Consider the following 15,599-nt stretch of genomic DNA (forward strand, 5'->3'; position numbering starts at 1 on the left):
TAAATGCTTTCTGGTCCTTGGTGATTTGCAATTTTGCAGTTGTATCACGTTTCTCTTTCTCCACTTCAGAGAGGGAAAGTACATTTTATTCACTCTGTGCTTGTCAAATTCTTGGTCTGCTTGATGACCCTGCTCTCCTAGCTTTCCAGCCAGCTGCAAGCACCTTGAACGAGAGCTATCTGGATCACTGCTAAATTAGCAGTTGAAGACTGACAAAGTGATGCTTTTCTCTTATTCAGATGAATGACCTAACAGGCTTACACAGAAATGACGATAGGTATTTATAGATACTAACACTCAAAATTGATGCACTGGTCAAACACTGATCAGTGGCTCAGGTCAAGTGCTGTGAGCTGGACTGCAGCTGGCAGGGTGAGTTCACCCAGCTAGCACAGGACAGACAGCAGTGCATGTGCTGTGCTTGCATGAAATCGCATTGCACGAGGCTTCTGCATTCACAGGTCCTATTTCATGAGTTTCTTCCTTTTTAAAATACACTGCAGCTGCTCCACAGATCTACTCAATAACCCAGTGACACATATTTGTCAACTAGCCATAAGGATTTTTTCTTTCTTGCTTAGCCAGCACGGGCAGGAAGTGATAAGGTCTGCTTTTGTTACAGTGAGAGATGCATGCTGCAGCAGGCTTGTGGCTGGAAACCTTGGGTAATGGGTGGTTACTTGAAGCCCTTATCTAAGATGCTCCAAGGAACTGCCACAATAAAAATAATAAACACCAGCAATAATAATTATTAACAGAATTCAAGGAGTGTGATTCTAATCCCATGCTGGGTTTGTAATTTAATGATTCTGCTGACTTTGAAAGAGCTGCTTCTGATTTAAACTGCTGAAAGTGAAATCAGAAACAGATCTGAATTTTTTTGTCCACCTTATTTGTAATTAAGCTATTCTGAGAGGTTGTGTAGCTCCTTGGTGATGCTGTTAAGACCAAAAAAACAAGTGACATTTTTGAATCAAAGAAGATTTTACTAAAGTCAGCCACTTCAAGTCCTTCTGCCTGAAGTAGTAGGGTGAAGATTTTTACAGGAACGTGGGTGTTTGTTTTATTGACACCCTTTTCCAAGTAGTAGAAAGACCGAGAGCAGTTTCCAACTTGGTTTTATGTTTCCGTCAATAAAATAAAATATCTGATTTTAACAGTATTGGGCTAGGGTCACGCTCAGGGGTTGGGCGAAGTGTTTATTTGAACATCATCCCTAAAATCTATTTTAAAACTGCCTGTAGATTGAGTTAAATGTCTTCCTTAATTGCTGTGTTGAAAGCATTGTTAATATTTGTGCTTCAGTTACCCTATTCTCTTTTTGTGGAAGATGGGGCCAACAGAGGGAACCCCTGTGCTTCTTCAGGGACAACGAGAGCATCTGCCCCACGACCGTGTCCTGGAGGCACGGTCACAAGTCTCAGGTTTTACCCAAAGCCCTGTGGGCAGGCTGGGACATCGATGGAACTGAGATGGGAGCTCTGCCAAAAAGCAATGACAAAATATGGTCACAGGAAAAATAATTACTAACCACAATAATGCTTGATGGAGGCACAAAACACATCTTAATGTTTTTCTACTTTTGACCAAGACAGTCTTGGGTTTCTTTTAAAAAGAAGTTTGCCTGTCTCGGTAGTCCTTGATCCTGTCCTGACTGCAGTAATAGCACAGGCAAGTGCCATCCCTTGATGAGCGAAGCAAGCAGCAACTCCCAGGAGCTCAGCCAGTTTATGTGCAGAAAACACTTTCCATGAGATGGCAGTTTAGGCATGAAACAGCTCTTGTAAAAATGGGATCAAAGGGGATTAATGGCAGCACATAGTCTATTTGTTCCTTGTTTCCAGATCGTTCACTAAAGGCACTGTGAGCTTTGCCATGGATTTCCAGAAGATCAGAACTCAGCCCTCTGCTGCTTAGGTAGCATTTAGAAGTGGCTTTTCTATAAAGTAAAAACACGTCTACATACCAGTCCTTAATCTTTTTAAGCACAAAGTTTGTTTCATTGGTGAAGCAAATTGCTGTAAAAACGCTTTGGCATGGCAGCAACCTGTGTTGCACAGCAGATTGCAAAGCAGTGCTGTTGGCGGTCAAACATTAGCGCAAGCACACACATTTTATTTACAGACCCAGACCATAAATCAAACTTCTTAGTGCAGCAAAGCATATCCTGCTCTTAAACTCCAAGGAAAGTTCATGAGACTTCATTTGCATTTTAAATTCTTCCAGGAACTACAAAGCTTTCTTAAGTCTTTGGGAAACATCTTTTAGCAAGAGTGCCACGTGTCACTTTGATGGAAGTAGATTGTACCAACTCTTCCCCTGGGAAAGATGGAAAAATTGTTATCAAAGCTGGAGAAAGCGAGTTCTGTTCCATTGGCAGAGTACCATGACACGTCGTCATCTCTGTGGGAGAAGCTGGAGCTTCTGCCACAGCACAGAGGGGTCACAGAGAGCTTTGTGCTATCAGGTCCTCCTGCTCTTACTCAGACAAATGACTCATCTCAGTGAGATATTACAGATAAAATGGCAAAAATCTTTGTTAAAGTCCTCTTTTGTTCATCAACATTAAGCAACTGAATCAAAACTCGTCCTACACGTTTGTATTTGCTTTGAAAATGTTTTGCTAAAATCCTAGAATATTTTCCCAGAAAAAAAAAATCTATTTTTTTTCAAAATTTAGTAAAATGTCAACAGTTGTCATCCAGGCTTCAGCCAGCTCTCACGTCCAGGAAGCAGAGCAGCTCTGTGCTTTTTCCTGTCTTGTCTACCTGGGAAGCTTTAGTTAAATATCAGTGAAGCCTCTGCAGTGCTCTGCTGTGACTTCAGACTGTCACATGAGAGAAAGACAGCCTAAAAACAAGGGTAGCATCAAGCTGGTGAGCGGAGGGTTTACATCTGATAACATACTGAATGCCCCAAATTCCTACATTCCTTTAGCTGCAACAACTTTTATTCCTTGCCACAAGAGAAGTGTGAAGTGGGAAAGCTGTGGAGCATGACTGCTCTATACCCACAGCAAGAGCTCTCCAAATCTTGCACTGTTCCTCAAACTTTTTTGTCACTTGTGAATTTCCCCTCCTTGGCACTGATCAGAGAGCATGATGACAATCTGCGTCGTACAGCAGATCAAATAACTCTCTTCCAGCAGAGCATCAAGTGCACTGGCAATTTTATAAGCTGATTTGTGGTAACTTCTCTCTTCGTTTTCCCATTCGTACACGACCTTGTGGAAGCAGATAATGCAATGAGTCAGTGTTGTTAGACAACATCGTTACCCTGATTTCTCATCAGTAGATGCTTAACGAAGCCGTTCATTTCTCACTATCACATCTCTCCACCCTTTCCTTCTTGCTTAATTTCTTCTTCCCTTCTTGCTCGTTTCCCTTCATAGAATCATAGACTTATGGAATCATTTAGGTTGGAAAAGACCACTAAGATCGTCTAGTCCAGCGCCAACATTTCCTCTGGACTTAATACATCCTGAAAACGCCCAGACATGAAGTTTTATGCACAAGTTCAGTTTCAGGAGGGCTGTGCCCAGGCACTGTGAGCTTCATCATCTCGAAAGAAGGTTGAACGAATCTCAAAAGACCTAGATTTTATCTACTGAGAGACTAAATTTTCAACTTAAAGCAAAAAAATACAACAACAACAAAAACATTTTAAAAAATGCTCAGTTTCACCTGCAAAACTGAGCACACATGCCAACTAACATTTGTCCAAGCATTTCCTAAAACTCTCTAATGAGTACCACGTGTGGACAGCCAGCTATTGGCACGCACACACCATGCACTCATGGACCTTATTGGCCATGAAGATTTGCAGTTAGACCTCGGGCCCCTATCCCAAAAATATTGGCCTGATATATGAGCAAGCTGTTGTCTTCCAGCAGCTATTACCAGCTATGAGTGATGGAGCAAATTCCTAGTATTTCTGTCACCATATGTGCTGATGTACTTTAACAAATGTAATTGAAATTTCGCCGGTGCAACTTGATCTCCCTTGCTCTTCATGTAATGCAGTACCACTTTGGATGGCTTGAGAAATATTTTTCCTACCATATATGTAGAGGACAGGTAAAGAAGCAAGGGAAGGGCAGCCTAACTAAATATTTTAAGTTACTCTCAGAATTTAAGAATATATCCTGGCAGAACAGCTGAGTACAGCCTGGGGATGTGCTTTTTTAGAAATATATTTTTTTAATTGTTTGATTTGTGCAAGCCAGGGATAGGAATCGGAGCCATCATTCTGTATTTGCAGCACATTCACACGCTACCTTTGAAGCACCATGGGAATCTGTAAATTAGGATCATAAGGTGTGCTGGGAACCTGGAGGCAAAGAGGGCTGCAGGGACTCCTCTCAGCTGGAGTCTCAGCCTTTGCCTCTGCTGAGGCTGCCATCACGCATGCTATTAGCATTCATTATATGGGAGTGTTTTTGTGATGTGGGTGCATCTCCACCTGGAATGAGTTGAAAAGGCAGAAAGGCCATCAAAGTGCTATCAGATGTTATTAACATTTAGCCCACTAAAATCTGGACTACATCTGAACTACTGGCACGCAGATGACAAGTCCTACATCCCGTTAAGAATTTCCTGAGTCCTCAGGCACATTGTTTGTGTGAAAGATTCTTCTGAATGGGTTGCCATTCTTCAAATGAAGAACCAGGGGAAAAAAAAAAAAAAGAAAGAAAGAGGAATATTTTGGGTGGTTTCACTAATGTCTTTTCATTAAGACTGCTTTCTCTCCCAAGAAGCCTCAGCCCTCCCCATGTCTGTTGGTGATGAGGTCAGTGTTGCAGCCCAGGCACCCTGACCCCCTTGCTGACCTCCTATGGGCTCTGACCATGTTCTGGCTGCACAAACCTTCCCAAGGCCAGAGGCACCAGCCCTCGCCATATTTTCAGTACCTCTCAAGCACCTCTATGTCTGTACAGAAAATGGCTCCTTCTACCTTTGCTGTCACTTCCTCACTCTAACCCTTCTGCCCAAACATTATTTTCCGCTTCTTCCCTTCATTCCTCCATCCGTCCCTCTGCACTTCCCACACCAGGAATACCCTCCTTTCCTCCCCTAAGTGCTCGTGACAGCTGCCATCTTGGCCCAATCAGGAATGATTGATCCAGCATCCTTCAGCGCCAAGTGCATTTGATCTGTGAAGCTCTCCAGCTGGGTCTGTAATAACTCATATCCTTTGTGGGTTACACATCAAGCAACTCTTTCCCCATCAGTCACGTCTGTCTTGATAGAAAGTTCTTCCACGAAGCCCTTCGCTGTTAATTCACCATCTCATGAAGCACGTGATGGAAAAAGTTATTATGAGAAGCAGTATTTTGTATTGCTTTGATGCAAGCAAAGCTTATTTCCATGTCAATTTGGTCAAATAAAAGCGTCTTGGGGAAGAGATTGTGAATTCTGCCAGGATTTAGACTATGATAAGAGCAATCAAATCATAAATATTTATGCCTGAGGCTCACTAAATGAGCCACTGCTCACTGCTTTTGCCTCATTTTTGTTAACTCTGATGCTTTATTTACTGAGCTATGTTGAAAGCCTGCAAAGCAGACCAAACTGCTGCTATCAATGTCAGCACAGTGCAGCTGCATTCTCCCCTGTCATCTGGGGAACTGTGATCCAACTTTGACAGAAAGAAAATTAGGGCCAGATATTCCTATTTGTGTGGGAGCAATGCTTCAGTGCACCTGTAAGGAGGACAAAACAACCTTTTAATCCCTGGCCTTCGGATGTGTGTCCGGCTCTCCATCCTCCTTTATGTCCCTGACACAACAGGTGACCGTGTTACTTTTGCTACGAGTTGGTATTCCTGTTTTGCCTAAATCACTTTTTTCTTGTGTCCTGCTCTGCAGAGACAGAGTGTGCTTGTTCAGGAAATCTTGAGAACTCATTTTTTTACCTTGCACACAAGTGTAAAGCTGAATATGTCTTCAGAAGTCAGATTTACTGAGTATTTTGTGAACTGTACAACAGTTGATTTCAATGTTTTCCAGGCTATGAAACCAGGTCAGAAAAAGTACAAAGAAGCCCAATATTCTGTCTCCCTCTTTCCCTCCTCCATGCCCACTCAACGTTGTGCACCTCATCTGTATTCTCCCACCTCTTTCCAGACTAGAGGGCTACTCTACATCTCTCATGTGGGAGTTGTTCCATAGCTTTGTTCATCCTTTCCGCTGGCCTCTAAATTTTTTCTGCTTTTCCTGTATCATTTGGGAGGTGAAGGACCAGAGCTGCACATTGTGTACAAAAGGAAAGAGCACCATGATCTTATAGAGGGCCACACTGGTGTGATTTGTTCCTTCTACTTCTATAAAATATTCTCTTATTCCCAACAACTGACACGTTCTGCGTGAAGTAAAGCTGTTTACTGCCACCCCTTGGACATAACTAGAATGACTTTGTGTACAATCCTTTTTGCAAGTCCAGTAAATGTGAAGGTATGAAGGTCAATGAGATTTCTGTAGAGAACATGTTCTGGATGAATTCTTTTGCATAAGAGATCTCACTGATGTGGAAGGAACTGGTCCCATGACATAAAGACCTGTTCTTGCTAATGGTGGCAGTGTTAGGAATATCAGAAGGAAGGTCCCCGGGCACCAGGAAGTGTCCTCTGATCCAAAGCCCATTAAATCACACGAGTCTTTTCACTGATTTCTGAGAACTTTGGTGCAAGTCCAAAGTCCTACAATGATTTTAATCCAAAGACATGAAAAGAGATGAGAGTAGTCTGAATGGAAGGACGTGGTGTGCACCACCATAATCACAGCAATCATTAAACAATTAACCAGAGTCCCTTCCAACTGCTATACTCTTTATTGTTGTCCTTATAATGCACGTTTCTTTATACCATTGTTCATTGTGTATAAGTATATCACCAGTGCTTCATCACAACAAATAATAACAAGGACTATATGTAAGTTATTATTCACAGTGATTGTAGCAGAGTTGTTTGTCATTTAAATACCATGAACATCTCATCTTCAAAAGGCAATCCTGCTATGGGAAATAATGCACATCCTGTTGAAATTGAGCATGCTTTCGTATCTAACAATGCCATTCACGTTCAGTGTGCATGCATAACATTTACACGCTGAGAGGCAGTTAATTAAAGGCAGTGATTTCTTTTATAGAGCATGTATATTTTTTGACTGAAAAAATTACTGATAGCTTGATTCAGATTGCAAGTAATACAAGCAAAATCTTGATAAAACAACATTATTCCCACAATACTGTACTTCACTGCAGGATTCACAAAACACCATAGAGTAATCAGTAGTCTATGAATGAGTGAAAGAACCCAGAAAAGGCAAGCACTCTGTGCAGAGTAAAACCTGAACCAGAGGAGAGAACTTCTGAGGCTGATGTACCCAGGCCATCGTGTTTCTTTAACAGCAAAGATGGAACTTCATCCCACCTAGAGCTCTGCTGCATGTCTTGCCCAGGTGGCTTCTCAAGAACAGAACTTGTCACAAACTCTGTTATATCTGGGTGTCATGAATAACACCTTGACTCTAGGCTGGGCGCAGATACAATAAGAGATGATGGAAAAGGAATGGTTTCAGCCCTGCACAGATGAGCAATGTTTTGACTGATTAATGGACCAGGAACAGAGAAAGAGATGAACATTTAGCTTGCTTTCCTTAATTTTAAAATTCCTCTGAATGGCATGTGTACTCGATGTTTACACTGCACCCAGCTGTGATGAAAGAGCAGCAGGGTTCATGCTTCAACCCAACTCTTTCTGATGAAGAACCATGTTACAAAGCATGTGCTCACAGTTCATCACCACAAGCCATGACCCCACTGTCCTTGGCTGCAGGCAGGTGACAGGACAGGGCAATGATCTGGGCCCTCCTTGGAAACTGCTGAAAAAGATCCCAAACGGAGAGGATAACAGACGTGTTGAAAGTCAGAGCTTTGCAAAGGAAGCTGGGGAGTGCTGGCAGGGAGAGCCTTCTGCTCTTTCATCATGCATTGTCTTCAGTTGTTAGTTAGAAGGTAGGACCTTTGTTGGAAACTGCTGCCTACACCAAATGTCTCCTGCATAATGCAACCAGTTTGCAGCAGATTCTCACAGGAAAGCAGAAAACCTTTCCTCCTGCAAGCCCAGGGCGGGGAGTGGAAATACACAGGAACATTTTCATCTCGTTGCAGCGGGCAGTGCATACAAGTGAGGGAGAAATGACTACACTTTCTTTGGATATATCTTCTTTGATGGCACCTTTTTTTCCCCGCAAAATGAAATGACCTTTTTATACAAGCAAATTAAGCGATCTTGGCCCAGCTTAAAAGCAATGAAGACGATTTCCATGCCAATAATAATATAGAGGGAAAAAAACAGGAAAAACTTCGGGTGTTCCAGTTGTGTATCTCCAAATCCAATTGTTGTCAGCGTGATAAAGCAGAAATAAAAGGCTTCCTGAAAATCCAACCTGGTTTCCCAGTTTGGAAGAATAGCAGCTGCGCAGGAGATATACACAAAGATAACCAGCACCATTAACACGATGGGCACATCTAGTTTTTCTAACTCTTTTCCTATTTTGTCAAAATTCTCGATTACTCTGGTCATTGTTTTCCCCCTGTCTAGTTCAGGACATGAGCTCCATCTCTCTATGCTTTTACTCCTTGATAGTTTTTTGTATTCATTTTCTCTGGCAATTAACATCTCGAAAATTTGGGCGTTGCGATATTGGGCTGGCTTCTTTTTGACAGCTGATTGGTTTCTCAGCATTTCCACGATACTCAAGGGTTCATTCACATCCACTTTAGATCCAACTCCTCTGATACATGTGGATCCAGAACAGAATTTAGAGGATAAAATTTTTGACTGTAGCTTTCTGAATTCATTGTAAGACTTGGACAAAACAGTCGCAAGGATGTCTCCCATATCTGTCAGGACCAAGAACATCAGAGGGATGCCAAATAAGGCATACAACATGCAGAGGTACTTTCCAGCCCTTGTCACAGGATAGGTATTGCCATAACCTTGAACAAAAAAAAGGGGGGAGAAGAAGGGAAAGAGGGAGAGAAAGAACGAACACCATGATTTGTTTGCTGTTCACCTGTACTGAGATTTTTACTGTTGCTCAAAACCAGGGGATGCTGTATTAATGCTTGGTGCTATAAAGGCCAAAAATGCTGTTGTTTAGAAATAAATGGGTTGCTTGGTCAGAGTGTATGAGAACATTTCTACAGTCCCACGTCAAAGAAGATGGATAAGTATTCCTAAGCAAGAGGTTTTCGACAACATGATCTTCCACTTACTAGCTGAAGTCAAAGCTCTCTGGTAAAGGGTGCTCTTCCAAGTGTTGCTTGCTGTTGTGTTTGTACTAAGAAATATTTCTGGGGGGATAGGATTGAAGTCTGTATCTCCAGCATGTTTCTGAGCTATTAAGCTACTCAAATGTGCCTGTGGAATAAAAAATGTGTCATTATCTATCCAAGACAGAAGCCCTACAGCATGTAGCACTGAGAGAAGTGCACTCTGCAAGAGCCAGCTGTGCTCTCAGGGGCTGCAGGATGCTGAGTTTGAAGGCAGCCACCAAGGCTGTCAGAGATCGAGGTTCACTGAGACAGCGAGCCCTACGTGCTCCAGGGAACACAGGAACTCTCACATTATTCCTTCTGTTGAATAATCAGTTTTTCCTTTTGCATTAAGATATCTAATACTTGTGCTGGGATCTTGAGTATATCCTAGTACTTCCCACCCTGCCTTAATCCTAGCAGAGTATTTAGATACTGTCTGTACTTGCCAGCACTTGAGAAACATTAGCAGAAGGATAGAAATAACTTTGGGGATGAGCACGAGGGGTGTATTTAGCGATGCAGGAGCAGCCAAAGCAGACCAGCTGTTTCAGTTTCATCCAGGTTCCACTTTGAAATATGAATTCAGAAGGGAAGGATTCAGAGACATGATTTAAACACCGCTGCCTGCTGTTAGCCCGGAGAAGCTGAGCAACAACAGCGCAGTCAATTACAGAGCCGTAGTTTAGAAAGCAATTCTAGACATAAATAACTAGGAAGCAATTTAAAAACAATATCCACGTAATGAAGTACCTCTTTCAATAAGAAAACATTACTCAGCAGAACGCACAGGAGTAGAAGGTTTAACTGAAAAACTGAGCTTTCTCTCACCATGCTGTAATAGCTTTGTGCATGTGGCATACATGAGCACAGGTTGCAGTATGCATGCAGTGGCGTGGTTAGTTAGCATGGAGCATCTCTGTTTCCTATTCTCTGTGACTCAGCTACATCTCTGCAACCTGTGCTTGCAGCACCCCTTGCAGTCCCACATCGACATTCACTTTTTTTTTTCCCCCCTTTAATTCTGTGTGGAAGAAATACATAAGAAAGAGCCGTGCAGCATTGGATTCTGGGGGGGATTACTTTACCTCCAGACTTACCCACGGTGGTGAATACTGTGCAGCAGAAAAAGAGAGACCCGAAGAAAGTCCATATATCTTTTGGATTGACGAACCAGTCTCGTTTCGCTGTGTGGAGTAGTACATGAATTTCTTCCTTAAATATCTCCTCATTTTCTGTCATGTTATCTGTTACAGTAACAACAGGAGATGCACTGAGCAAAAGCCCAAACCTGTGTATAATCCCATCACTGATCCAGAAAGATTTCCAGCCCTTCTCTCTTCTACCCCTCCCTCAGCACAAGTGGGTCTGGGGAGCAGCACTGCATCTCAACATCCCATCATGGGACACTCAGATAGGGATGCTCAGGGCTGGGGCAGGGGAGTGGGGAAAGACTTTCTGAGCCAGAGAATCCAATCCCCATCTGGCAGAGGGAAATCTCCGCTGCCTCTGGAGCTCAGGGAACTAGGGCAAAAAGGGAGAACACAGAAAACTCTTAAATATTTACAAGCAGGAGCACAGGGACTGAGGCAGCCTACAGTCAGAATCAGAGTTGAGAAAGATCAGCAAGCAATAGCAGTCATTAACTAAGCACAGAGAGAATCTCATTTGCAGGCTCAGCTGTAATTATTTTGAATAATGTCTTCAAAAGCCAAAAATCAAAAAGCAGAAGAATGAGTAACTGCACGTACAATTAATTCATTTTGCTATTCCGGTGCATACCTGATAAATTTCTGGAGATGTTCCACAGATTCTGCAGGAAATACCTGTATTCTTCACTTAAGTTGACCTTTCGGTTACCTTCAATGTGGGAAAACATGAGAGCCCCAAGAAAGGCATAGATCATGAGAGACAGAATGAAGCAGACATGTGGAAACACTGCCCAAAATATTTTCTTGCATGCCCTTTTCCCTCGCAGAGGCTGTGATGTTACTGCCATCCTACGCTCTTTTATTTGTTTGTTTGTTTGTTTGTTTAGAAGACAGCTTTTAGAAATGAGGAGGATGTGAAAGCCTTCGGATCCTAGAAAAGCTTCTCCTGTGAAAACGGATTGTGCTGCTGCAGGCTGTCAGATCACATGTCTTCTAATTGAAGATTGCTCTACAGTCCCAAAGGAGAAGGAGCACAACTATCAAGCCTGCAAATATTCCTCAACTGATGGCATGGCACTCTGTATCCTGGAATCACCACTGCGCAGGCACTGCTGTAAAGCACACACGTTCCCACCTTCTTTTGGAGCCAGCTCATCTTTAAAGTTCCTCGTTCTGGACCATTGTTTCCCATTGATACAAGAGGAATGGATTTGCAACCCACCACAGGGAAAATGCACACAGTGAGCAATGTGTTTCTATAAAGAGTTCTTCCAGAAATGAGCATGGAAATTTAAAATCAGTTCAAGAAAAGGAGTTGATGCTGATTGCTGTTGCCTCTGGGCAGCGCAGAACAAACAGCATGGCTTAGGAACCTCTTAAGCAAAGGAGGTTTTAGCCAGTTCTCATTTGATTAAAACCTTCCCATTAATTCAAACTGCCACTGACCTTAGTAAGTAAGAAATGACATTCAGTTCAGGGTTAGTGATCCTTGCAAACTGTATCCAGTGTTAAAAGCGAAACCTTTCCTTTCATCCATCACTCCAGAGCCATGAGCAGCATCGCTGCCCTTTGTAATGTTAATAGTAGTAGTAAGGGGAGTTGGGCTTTACTGAAAGAGCTGTTAAATATTTCATGTAAAACTGAGGCTCAGCCGAGACCTACTGAGCTATTTGCAGGCAAAACACCCACACTATGAAGAAATACCACATGGACGTAGTGATTTCTTCTGGGTCAAACTCTCAGCAAATTGGATCACAAGATATCACATGCTTGTTAATATGGCAGCCTCCCCTATAGAAAAGAGGCTTTCAGGGCTAAGACAAAAATAAGCCTGTGTGCTTGCTACTTTCCTGATTCTCTGATTCTCTGACCCAGTAGTACTTTTTTTTTTTTTTATATTAGATTCACAAATCCTATTATTGCAGTCAATCTCATTCATTTATTTTTGCTGTCCTGAGACGCAGGGTTGAAAACTGCCAATGTTCACTCACTGAAAAGCAACATAACTTCCTGAGAGGATGTGCTCAGGCTCAGTGTCCTTACCCAAGGAACAAGGGACACAGGGCAGGTGACAGGCTGGTTTCGCTGGGTGAGTTTTGTGCAGAGCAGGTAACAGTGATACAGAAGTTCACAGGAGCTACTCAGATTTCTAAAGAGGTTTGATGGAGTCCCTCTCTAGAGACTTTTTAAGGGAATTGAATAGCTATGGTGTGATAAGAGGTCTTCACAGGATGGAATTAAGGGTTCATGGAGAGGAAGAGAGGGAAGGATCACTGCTGCATCATGCATGAAACTGTGCTGGAGCTCTGCCCTCACACGTGACCATAAATAACCTGAGAGAGGGCAAATAGTGAGCTGACAGCCTTTGCAGATCGTAGAATCTTGGAATCCTTTGAGTTGGAAGGAACTTCTAAGAGCCACGTGGTCCACCTCCTCTGCAATGAGCAGGGATACCCACAGCTCCATCAGGTACTGAAGACATGAAGCTGTTCAGAGCAGTAAGACTGAGGACAGGCTGGAAAGAGCCGAAGAAGGATCTGAAGATGTCAGCAATAACATAGCAGATAAAACCAATATAGGTACGTGTAACATGAGATAAGCAATCCTACCTTCACACACAAAGTGGTCGGCTCTGGGCTGACTATCGCCACGGGGCAGCAAGTTCTTGGAGTCCAACACACCGCTTCCACAAACACATCAGCTCAGTGACAGGGTGGTCAGCAGGGCAGGACAGATGTTGGGAATTATGAGGAAAGAAATGAAGACTAAAGAATGTTCAAATGCATGATGTGTCTTTGTCTGGAGTACTCTGCGATCTTCTGGTACCTGTTCTCTAAAAGGAGCTGTTAAAACTGAAGTTTCTCAGCAATGAGGATGGTGAAAAGTATGGATGGCTCTCGCACGAGACTTGATCATGCGGTGTCTTTGGCTCATGAGAAAAGCAAAGAATAAACCTGAGGGATATACCTCACCAGTCTTCAAAATCCTGGGTGGTCTGAGAGAGTGGGTAAGGGATCAACTCTTCAGAGCCTCTTCTGGGGACCACCCGTTGAAGCAAGTGGAAACCTGGTCAAACAACTAAAAGAGGGTGGTTTTCACCTAGCTGGAAAACTCCTTGCCAAAAGTTTTTGGGTTTCTGTACGTTGAAGAAGAGAGTGGAGAGAGGTTTAGAAGTTACTTAAATAGGCAAGCCAGGCTGGGTTCAGTAAGCCCCTGAACTGGAAGTTGTTGGCAGCTGGAAATGTGAGAGGGGATACTGGGTCACATGGACCCTAAATCTGAGGCAGGATACTCACATTTATGCTCTTCCAAAAAGGGATCTCACTGCCCAGTATGGTAGTTGTGACACAATTTGTCCAGTGGACTTTTCCATCAGTATCTCAGGTATAAATCTCTTCTCTCCAAAGTGCTTTAAAATCTTCTCGGTTCCCTCCTATACATAGCAGGATTGCAAAGTATTTAGCAATTCCCAAGAGCTTCTCAGCCATTTGCAACATCAGGCTGTAAGCTTGTAACAACGAGCAAATTTAATAAAAGTACATTCAGAAGTGTTTTTTACATTATTTTCTTAATCCAAACCATTTCCTACTATTGCTGTATTACATATTTGAATTCAGTTGCTTAAAAGCAAATCCTACTAACCACAAATTTTTCCAAATTGAGTTACTGGTACTTGCATTGAGATAGATTTTTGCAATACACATTTCCTATTCATGTTAATGGACAGCAAACCTGCACTTTTCCCAACTTCCATCGCTTTGATGAGGGCAAATGTGAGTGTTCCAAAGGTGCTGCTTGAAAGGAAAGTTTGTGACCACAGCTGTAAGGTTTAATTATTCCATACACATTAGAATTCATACTTTATCTAATTTTCTTGGCTTACAAAGGTAAAACCAGGAAGACCATTGTGCAGCGAGAGCTGTTCAATAATCAGTAGAACCCTTCAGACACTGGGTCAGCTCACGTATGGTGAGGGACCTGCTGCGTTTACTCCTGTTCTGTAAAACACCATTGGACCCTGGACACCACTGGGCACGTTGTACCATGTTGTCATGTGTGACACCTTCCTCTTTTGTTAAGTAAAGCCAAAGTGACTTAAAAGAGAGCAAGTGCCTTACTAGTTAAAAAATGGCATCGGGCTAATGGGAATATTGTTTGATGAAGGACCAAGACCCCACCCTGGCAGCTCTTCATGATGACTTAAAATGTTCTGTTTGAGAGGACAAGGGAGAATGGTTTTAAGCTCAAGGAGGGAAGGTTTAGATTGGATGTCAGGGGGAAGTTCTTCACAGAGAGAGTGGTGAGGTGCTGAAACAAGTTGCCCAGAGAAGCTGTGGATGCTCTGTCCCTGGAGGATGGATGGAGCCCTGGGCATCCTGGTTTGGTACCAGATCTAGAGGTTAGTGGCTCTGTCTGTGGCAAGAGGGTTGGAACTTGATGATCCTTGGGGTCCCTTCCAACCCAAGCCATTCTATCATTCTATCATTCTATGACTGGACATTAACAAGGACCACAGAGGAACTGATCAATTGCTGCTAGCATGCACGCTCAGGAAAATATTTACAGAATGCTCTAAAATACTTGGACACTCAAGCCAACAAGAGAGTTTCTGTATAATGGTGATATTAGCCCCAAGCAAAGTAAACCAAACCAAATCAAAACAAACAACAATCAAAAGCAACCAACCAAGCAAAACCAAGCAGCAGTAATAGCACCCATCACATCTTGTGGGGATTTCAGCCCACAAATGGGCATAGTATGCACAGCCTACTGGAAGATCCCCACGTGCTTTCCAGGCACCTTGCAGTTATTTTTCTTCTCCCAACCTCAACGTTATTTCCCTGGGGGATGACTTTCCCTGTTCCCTATCAATACTTTCTGCTCTCCCCTCGCACTTCACAGTCCTGGGGTGGATGGAGAAATGCACTAATTGGCTGCAAAGAGTCTGCTGGATTCCCCAGCCTGCTTTGTATCCACCTGTAAAAGTCTCAGCTTTTGCTTGAGACAAGTGCTTGAGCTTGTAACCTCTGGGAATATTTGAGGGCACTCAGGATGAGCATCCTGACACCGCACATAATGCTAAGTGGATCCGAAGATGTCCAGGACTTTCACCCTGAATAAGAGCATTTCC

The 15,599-nt window shown here is 42.9% G+C and overlaps 1 protein-coding gene across 1 annotated transcript; it reads right to left on the minus strand.

The window, feature by feature from the left end:
* KCNK18 (potassium two pore domain channel subfamily K member 18) lies at positions 8,200-11,316 on the minus strand. Its single transcript, XM_021398514.1, has 3 exons — positions 11,100-11,316; positions 10,418-10,564; positions 8,200-8,999 (listed from the first exon to the last, which is right to left on the minus strand). The coding sequence occupies exons 1-3, from the start codon at positions 11,314-11,316 to the stop codon at positions 8,200-8,202; spliced, it is 1,164 nt and encodes a 387-aa protein (XP_021254189.1).

Source organism: Numida meleagris, chromosome 5 (assembly GCF_002078875.1).
Source record: "Numida meleagris isolate 19003 breed g44 Domestic line chromosome 5, NumMel1.0, whole genome shotgun sequence".
Classification (NCBI taxonomy): domain Eukaryota; kingdom Metazoa; phylum Chordata; class Aves; order Galliformes; family Numididae; genus Numida; species Numida meleagris.